Consider the following 8,966-nt stretch of genomic DNA (forward strand, 5'->3'; position numbering starts at 1 on the left):
CCACCTGATACGCAACCCAGTGATTTCCGCCGGTTTGAAGACATTCGTACAAGTGATCCACATCTTCATACCACTTCTTGTTCGACAATGATCGGGAATCCTACCACTCCAAAGCGGACAGAACACTAATGCTTCCTTCAGTTCATCTAACTTTGGTCCCATCCCAAGCGGCACCTTCAACTCCCCCCAAAACTCGTTGTATTGACCAGGATCAAATTATTCTGTTGGCAATGGACCTGTGTTTAGCCCAATGATCTCACCAAACTCGAGCAAGCTACGCCTGATAGCCTCATCAACCACGAGACACCATATCTCCTTCTTTATAACTCGCAGTTGTCTACTGTTCACGGTCCTACCAGACCACATGCTTTCGCGTTCAGCTAGCCTCGCAACTACTCCAATGGGAGAGTTCACCAGTTCTTCCCACACATCAAGTCCTATTGTTTCTCTAACGTGGGGGAAATGCCCTGGATGGAAATTGTGATTAATAACTTTACCATCTAGGTTAGAAGACCCTTCAGGGTAAAGTCTTGGTGGGTAATCCCTTGATTTAACTTCAGCAGCATCCATATGATCATATAACCCAACAATAAAATTAGCCACAACAAAACAGTAACTCAGCCGCATCATAAGAGTAACACAGTCAAAACATAACATTAGGTTATTCACGACAAAAATATAACTCAGCCATGACATAACCATAACTCAGCCGCAGCAAAAGCCTAACTCAGACGCAACGAAACCCCAACAAAACAAAATCACAGCCGCAACACAACCCTATCTCAGTCGCAACAAAATATAAATCAGATGAAATATAATACATAACTGACCCACAAACTCAACAAAACACAATAAATAACGTCGCGATATCCTACCGGAAAAGACGAACTCGGAGATAAGAATGAGGCGAAGACGATTTCGTACAAACGAGTTCAGAATTCTATTCAGAATTCTGATTTCGGGCACGATGATAACAGAGAAAACAGAGTACAACGACAGAGAGCTATTTCGACGAAGAGGAAGTTAACACAGACAATGTCGATGACGGAGAGTGGGAGTATCCTCGCGGTTCCTTCTTCGACGGTTCTTCTTCGAGACGACAAAATGATGTTCTTAGTTAGTTTTTTAAAAAAAACTTTGATTTAGTTATGTTGGAGAAGAGACGGTTTGGTTTCTATTGTGGTGGTGATGTGTAATTTTAATTACTGATGTGGATTATATGTTTAAAAGTAATTTCAATTAAAAAATACTAACCAAAGGCCTTTAGAGTCATTTACTATAGGTGTCTAAACATTCTAGTCATTTAAAAAAGATAAGATGTTTATCAACTTTTGTTATACATTCTAGTCATTTTCTCTTTACGGAATCCGAGAGGTGTTTTGGATAGAAATTTCCTTGCTTATAGGAAACATGAGATGTGTTTCTGTTTGGAGTAAGTATAAATTGTAACTTCGTTTTTCTTATTCCATTGTTTCATGTAGTTTTTATCTCAAATTCTAAACTATATAAAACAAAAATAATTATCACATTAAATTATATATAAAATTTTATATCGTTTAACATTCATTTTTAAATATATAATATTAACATTTATACAGAGAAAATATGGACATGGATACCAAAATGTAGATAACAGGACATGCAAACCAAAGAGTGGATAATAGAATTATAGAGTAGTTATGGACATGGATACCAAAGTCTAGATCATGTATGTACATGATGAAAAGTTTGAACATTATAACTAACAAGATTTGAGAGGGTTCACATTACTTATTCCATCATTACTTTTTCCATCAAAAAGAAAGACTGTATAAAGCAATCTAAAGAGCTCTGTGAGGGTTCACATTAGACTAACAACTACAATAACATAAGCAAAGCTGATAAAATATTTTTTAGCACACTACGTAATCTAACCAGAAGCCTAAGTCAAAGCTTGAGAAGAAGTAATAGATACCTCTTTTCCTGAGCTTATTGGCAACCATACGTGTAGATTCAGAGATCGAGGACCTCTGTATACCAAACTCATTAGCATCTAACTTCTTCCACGGCATCAACATATCTTTACTCTTTCTTGCTCCACTAAAATCGTTCATCCTTTTACATGACAAAACACACACACAAGAAGTTCACAAGCTTCGTTAAAATCAAATTATATTGGTGTTGAACTGAATAAGCATGATACTCACCACAGCTTTCTTCCTTGCGTGGTTTCACGAGGCTTCTTGGTGATGTGATAGCTCCAACACATCCACAATGACAAGTCTGGAAAAAAATTCCAATGTTTGGGTAGTTACTACAGATTTGCCAATTACAATCAAAGAAAAGAGATAGAGATTTTTTTGGACCAAAATCATTTGAATCCAATGATCTTGACTGAAATTGCTTAAGCGAAGCGAACAGTTGTTGTAACAAAGCGTTCCCAAATTAACCAAAAAATAAACTAACTAACTTAGCATGTCATATTCTGTTGCTCATGTGGAGCAGGTGCGTTTGTGGAGCCTTGTTTGAGGGTGGCTCAAAGACGACGGCCACGAAACAAACAATTTTGGAGAAGAAAATGATTTTGATTCACGGAGTGGAGGACCGAAATGGATTAGGGTGAGAAAATGACAAGGAATTGCAACCAGACAAGATTCAGAAAAAGGCAGAGATTAGGGTTCATGAATTGGGAACATATTTGGGAAATTGTCTTTTTCGGTTTTGTTTAAATCATCAAAGTAAAAAAGAAAACAACCAAAGCACAAAAAGTAAAGGACACCGTCTACGATCATTATAAGCGCAAGCTGTAGCCTTCTCTCATAAGGCATGAGGGGGTCATTCTCTAGCATATCTCCAAGCTCTGAAATTGTGATGTGTGAGTCATTACCTATAATTCGCTTCCAGCATGGATCCTTTGCAGGGTTCATGAACTTGAAGTCTGGTGAAACATATTTCTCAGGTAGGGGGGCGCAGGGGAGACCGGTAACCACTTGGAATTCTGCAATTGAGAAACAGAAAGGATTGCCGCTGACGACAGGCCACAATGTGTACTGTTGGCTGCATAAGAGTTGCCGAGAGAGAGGTTGTGGATCATCTCGCACGATACAGCGGCTTGTATATCGAAAAGACCACCAAAACAAGATGCTCTGATAGCCTCGTAGAATCTTGTGTAAGACGACAGATGATTTCTGGTTTTGAGTATATGTTCAAGCGTTTCCTGGGATAGCTGTCTGTAGCAAAGAGACGATAGGAATCTGGCCGGAGAGTGTCGTCGTTATCTAGCGGCGCATGAAGGTAGAGTGGAAATGAGATAAGGTTTAGTGTTTACAACATATTACTAGATCGGGAATTGAAACAAAAGAGTAAAGATGAAACCTGTCATTTGTCTGCGGATATTGATGAAGGTTTGGCTTGGCGAACAGAGAATAGACAATTGCAAATCGTCGAGAGTTGAAACCAGAGAGGAGCCAATTGAGTGTGGTCGCGAGCCAATTGAAAGTGGTCGCCGCTTTGGGGACTCTTACGTTTCGAAAATTAGGGTTCAGACAAAAATCGACTTTCGTAAAGTAAGGAAGAGAAAAGCATAAAGATGGATAGCGACTGGTACTTGTTTTCTAGTTTTCAAATATAAGGGGCATTGGTGACTTTTCATGGCATAGAAGTGTCCCAAATGCTCTAACTATGTGAAACTGTAAATGGCAGGCTTAGAAGTATAAGAGTAATATTTTCAAAAGTAAATGAGAGTGAGGTGTTGATTAAAAGGTATTATGGACATTATGCAAGGCAAACGTGTGTCACAAATAGAATATGACTTATTGTGATATTGTAAAGTTAAAATGCGTCTTTGAGAGTGATTTTCTCAGAGTTTCTACTATCTTTATATCAATTGGTTTTTGCGTGAGATTATTTATGGAATAGGTTATTTGAGTGTAAGTTTTTTAACATCGAATAATTGACACACCGATTAATCTTCGAAACTTTATGAAACTCCTAACATCCTAAGGGAAAGATTAATTCCCAACCTTTTATTATTTATAGCTTTAGAATTTAGTGTTTCTCTTCTTCTAATATTAAAATGTCTAGTACTACTTCCAAGATCTCAGAGATCACAGAACAAATAGTCCTTCTGAGTGGTTTGGTTTTGGATTGGTACATTCATTCCTTTTCAACCAAAATCTTCAATTTTCCTTTTTTTTTCTTTTTTTTTTGAATCTCTTCAATGCTATTTGGTTCTGTGTAACAACAAGACTCTTCCACCAAGACTCTTCATGGAAGGTATTTTTATTTGAAAATATTACACTATAGGGCAGTTTTGCACTTACTAATAACACTATAAGGCAGTTTATGCTCCTCAGACACTTTTTCTTTCCCCAATACACGTTTCACCTCTTCCAATTCATAAAACAATTGAAATCTAACTAAATCTTAACTAAATAAAAAAAATAATATTTATTTTTAATCTTTTTAATATGACAACTTATGGTTTCTCTCTCTCTTTATTTTTCTCTCTCTATTTATTTATCTTTCTCTTCTACCATCAGATTCAGATATGTTCTCATGTCTCTGAGAATGATTTTTTCTGTAAATTAAGCTACATTTGCGTAAATTTGTTTTTTTTTGTTCATTTTATTTTACTCTCTAACATAATAGTTTGAAGTATTTGATCTGTAACTTAGTGCTCTTATTTTCAATTTTTTTTTTTGCTATTTTAGACTTTGGACAAGAATCATTGCTGTTGACAAGATCTTGAAATATATTTCTTTCAGCCCTTTCAAAGAACTCATCTTCTTAAGGAATAAGTTTCATGACTCTTCAACTATTTCCTTGAAGGAGTTTCTAGTTAAGTATAAGAAGCAGAGTTCATCAAGTTTTGTAGTTGAGGAAAGTGGAAGCTACGAGCTTAGGAAGATGAACTCAAGTAAGCCTTAAGGGCTTGTTGATGTATCTATCAGTATATCTGTAGAAACACAATACTTTGGAGGTTTTACAAGTAATGTCTCTGAATTATGTTCATTTAGCATTTGTCTAAAATCTGTGAGGTTTTACTGGTAATGTCTTCGAACTATGTTTATTTAACTTGTGTAGATGGGATGAAGGTGAAACCGACATAGATGAGTTCTCATCTTATGATGATATGCTTGCTGCACAAGATTTCACTCAACGATACAAGTTAAGAAGGCCAGAGAATATGTATTTCCAAGCTCATCGTTTTAGAAAACCTATTAGGTGTACAAGTGAACTAATGTACATGTAAGGTTTTGGGAATTTATGTACACGTGGACAGTGATAATTATGTGTACATGTTCGATAATTATGTGTACACGTTTGCAAGTTTTGCTTTTTTGTACACATGTATGCCACAATTTCTATTGTACACTCATGGATGTGCACAATTTTTTTGTTGTCGACATATGAGATTATGATAGAGATACGAAAGTTTATATATTTTTTTTAGAAATCTTTTTATTATTGAAAGGTCGTGTAATCATTGGCCCATCAATTCTAAAGTGTACATTTTTACCATAGCTACAAAAGTATTTCTATGTCATACGTCCAAGTTTTTTTTGTACACATGTACGCCACAATTTATATTGTACACATGTAGACTCACGGATGTGCACAATTTTTTTGTTGTGGATATATGAAATTATGATAGCGAAGGGTAGTATTGTAATTTTATATATCTTCTTCTTCATCGACAGTCTCTTTCTACAAAATTTACGGCCATTTTTTTTTCAGACATAAATCACCATTTTGGGATGATTTGCTTTGATTCAACCTCGTTTCTTTATTATTACCATTCAAATATGATAGTTCCTTGATATAACAACTGATTTTGACTCAAATCACCATAACATAGATGTGTTTTAACTGACTTTGTGGCCGAGTGTACTAAACTCGCGGTGGCGGCGAAGTCATGATGTTCCGGTCTTGGTGGTCAGAAATAGTTTAGGATCAAATGAAGGACGACGAAAATGCTAATCCAAAAAAAAATCCAAAAAAAGCAAACCAAAAAAAGTTCACTGTTTTCTACGTTTTCTGGGTTTCAACATTTTTGAAAATTTAAAACAAAAGCAAAAAAAAAAAAAGATTCTTGTTGTTACGCTTAGTTAGCGGTGCATATAACGAAAAGCTAACTAGATCTATAAGGGTGACACAAAAAGAGCTGACGGTTACACTTTTACAAAGCCAACAATGTCTTTAACCACCAAAAACTACCTTAGTAGCAGAAACTGCTCTTTTACGTAATAAAAAGTCAAAAACTGACTCATAGCGTAAATCACTCTTTTTATTTAATGTTTTGACATGACATAGCAACTGTAAATATAATAAAATAATGAGATATGTGTACGTATGTTATGTGCATATCTTCCCCACACCATTTTGCTTTTCACCACTACTGAAAGGAAACAAGTACTCAAACCAACCCAATTGTTTGGTCTCACTTCATATCCTTTCAAATCAAAACCTCTAGAAATGGGAACCATTAATAAATGTTTTGTGGAAGCTAACAATGCTTAAGAAGGCCAACCAACTCTTTACTTGTCTCTTTAATTCAATGGAAATTTTTCCCAAATCTGTACCAAGTAAATAACCAATAATGCCATGTGATTTTTCAGACAAAGGACAAGCAGCACAATGATAACGACGGTGTTTATGAAGGGAACCATGAATAAATGATTTGGAGAAGAGTGTTAATTGGTTATATTTGTCCAACCAACTCTTTAGTTGTCTCTTTAATTCAATTGACAAATTTCTCAAATCTGTACTAAGTAAATAAGAAATAGTGTCATGTGATTTTTCCAGAAAAGGACAAAGTAGCATAATGATAACATTGGTGTTCAAGAAAGATTAAGACAATTGCAAAGGATTTAAGGTGAAATTTGATCATCATGCAACCCATGAAACAAGTAAAAGATTTTTCAAATTATCAAATACTGAAGAGTACACCATTTGAATCCGTCCATTAACAAAAGAACCAAGTGAAACACATAATGTTTCTGCCTTACCATATAGCCGATAATATGTAAAACAGGGGAAAACATATCTTATATGTTTCTAAAATTATTAGCGAGGACTACTTGTGAACACATCGAGAAACATTCTGTTTATTGGAGACAGCTTCATCTGCTGCTCTTGCACTCTTCTCCTCTTGAATAGAGGCTCATGAGACTGTGATGCAGACACTGATGCAGAAGCAGAAGCAACCCATGACTCGTTCGAGCTATCAGAGTTGAATGATGCATCAAATACACCAGTTGGACTAGCGGGTTGCATCCTTTTCTTGCTTGGAATGTGATCTAACACTAACTCATAGCATTTATTTACTTTCTCCTGTTTAAGTCAAACGAATATAGAATCAGTTCTTGATCTTAACACTAACTACATTGCCATTTACTGATCCAAAAGCATATTACTAATACCACATACCGGATCGACTTTGAGCAGAGTCATGAGCTGAGATTCATATTCAGCTTCGTCACACGTCGTGGAATCTCCAACGACAGAGACCATTATTGCAGTGGCCAACACCGAAGGACTGTAGCTTAGAAACCTCGAATCTGAAAAGCAAGAACAAACACAATTTAGCATCCAAGAGATCCAATGAAAATCATGTGAAGTCAAGAGATCTAGGCATTACCAGGAACAATGGAGAGTAACAGAGATTCACATCGACTCAAGAACTCCAAGTCGTGGTGAGATTTAGAGCTGCATCGCCGGATAATGTGATCGAAATATGAGATAGGAGTCACGGGATGCATCCTCCACTGAAGAGTAGAGAGAATCAAAAGCTCCATTCTCTGAATAGTCTTAGCCTCAAAGACATATCTCGCATCTCCCACCTTACCAAACACACACAAAAAGAGTGGCATTTCAACGAACAGTCAAGCGACATTACATAAACTGAATCTGAGTAAAGGAGTGAACTTACTTGAAGATCTAAGAGCAAGGGAACACGGATCTCTTCAACTTTAGCAGCTAAAGACAGACAAGCCACAGCTGTAAGCTGAGACATCCATGGCTTGTCTGTCTGAAACTTCCTGCTCGTAAGAAACGTATCGAAGTAGTTAACAGCGAGTAGAGCCGTCAGCGCATTAAACCCATAATAAGTTTTCACTCTAAAGATCCAATCAAGAGCCTTTTCACGACACAGAACGAGAAACTCATCTAAGACTGTGTCGGAAAGACACGGCCTTAACTCGTTTTCTTTCGAAATCAAACTCAACAACTCATCGTCATCCCATAACATGTCATGATCGAGAAAACCCAGATGGAAAAAGGGAAACTTTACAACGCTCTCGTCTCCCTCTAACTCATGGCTCCTCTCTTCCTCGCAGAAAAGCATACAAAACGGTGCGTTTAGAACCTCTTCCTCTTCTTGGAAAGCCATCTATCTATCTATCTATCTATCTTCCTCTTGGGAGGAGAAGATATTGTGAAAGAACTTTGGTCATTCTGCCATTTCAGAGCTCTCTCTCTCTCCCTCTCTCCGCCCTATGGATGCTACCGCAGAGAGAAGAAAAGTAGTGAAGACAAATGCAAAGAAAGTGAAGGGTTTTAATATCACGCTTGTCCTCTTTTTTTTTTTTTTTTTAATTTTTAATTATTTTTGCTGTCTCTTTTTTTTTCTATTATTATTCGGATGTTTGGCGCGCGATTAAATTGATGAAACCGTACTTCTTTGTTTTATTTCCATAAATGGCCGGAAAACACAATTCTCTTTTAATTATTTTTATCAAAATTAATACATAAATTGAAGTAAATTGAGATAAATTAGTGGATAAATATTTTTACTGCACAGAAAATTATGACAAAATAAATAGCACTTGTAATATATATATAGCATTAGTTAAAGGATAAAATAATTAATTTTGTAAAAACACTAAACTCTTAGTTTAACGCCACTTGCTAAATATTAAAATGGTATAATCACTAAATCTAAAATCCAACTATAACATTAAAAAGTTTTAATTTTTAGTTAATAT

The 8,966-nt window shown here is 35.9% G+C and overlaps 2 protein-coding genes across 4 annotated transcripts in view; both read right to left on the minus strand.

The window, feature by feature from the left end:
• The window catches only part of LOC106304123, a 10,872-nt gene extending 7,317 nt beyond the window's left edge, over positions 1-3,555 (minus strand). For 2 of the 3 annotated variants that reach the window (XM_013740535.1, XM_013740530.1), the window contains exons 1-4: positions 3,355-3,555; positions 2,867-3,257; positions 2,187-2,262; positions 1,955-2,094 (exon numbers count right to left, since the gene is read on the minus strand). In XM_013740535.1, the coding sequence (XP_013595989.1) occupies positions 1,955-2,094; positions 2,187-2,262; positions 2,867-2,906 (256 nt within the window). In that variant the 5' untranslated portion in view covers positions 2,907-3,257; positions 3,355-3,555. Of the gene's footprint in view, positions 1-1,954; positions 2,095-2,186; positions 3,258-3,354 lie in introns of all 3 variants that reach the window. The other variant, XM_013740522.1, reaches the window with a different exon arrangement.
• Positions 3,556-6,927: 3,372 nt separating this feature from the next.
• On the minus strand, positions 6,928-8,503 carry LOC106342277 (cyclin-D3-3-like). The gene is made up of 4 exons (XM_013781160.1): positions 7,913-8,503; positions 7,622-7,823; positions 7,411-7,541; positions 6,928-7,314 (listed from the first exon to the last, which is right to left on the minus strand). The coding sequence occupies exons 1-4, from the start codon at positions 8,369-8,371 to the stop codon at positions 7,048-7,050; spliced, it is 1,059 nt and encodes a 352-aa protein (XP_013636614.1). The 5' UTR covers positions 8,372-8,503; the 3' UTR covers positions 6,928-7,047.
• Between the last annotated feature and the right edge of the window lie 463 nt (positions 8,504-8,966).

This window comes from Brassica oleracea, chromosome C1 (assembly GCF_000695525.1).
Source record: "Brassica oleracea var. oleracea cultivar TO1000 chromosome C1, BOL, whole genome shotgun sequence".
NCBI classification, from domain to species: Eukaryota; Viridiplantae; Streptophyta; class Magnoliopsida; order Brassicales; family Brassicaceae; genus Brassica; species Brassica oleracea.

Excerpts from the sequence above, each read along its gene's own strand:
- LOC106342277 (XM_013781160.1), bottom strand. The coding sequence starts at position 8,371 with ATGGCTTTCCAAGAAGAGGAAGAGGTTCTAAACGCACCGTTTTGTATG. Across the intron at positions 7,824-7,912 it reads CCTTGCTCTTAGATCTTCAA|GTGGGAGATGCGAGATATGT; the intron begins GTAAGTTCACTC and ends GTGTTTGGTAAG. Across the intron at positions 7,315-7,410 it reads CTCTGCTCAAAGTCGATCCG|GAGAAAGTAAATAAATGCTA; the intron begins GTATGTGGTATT and ends TGACTTAAACAG.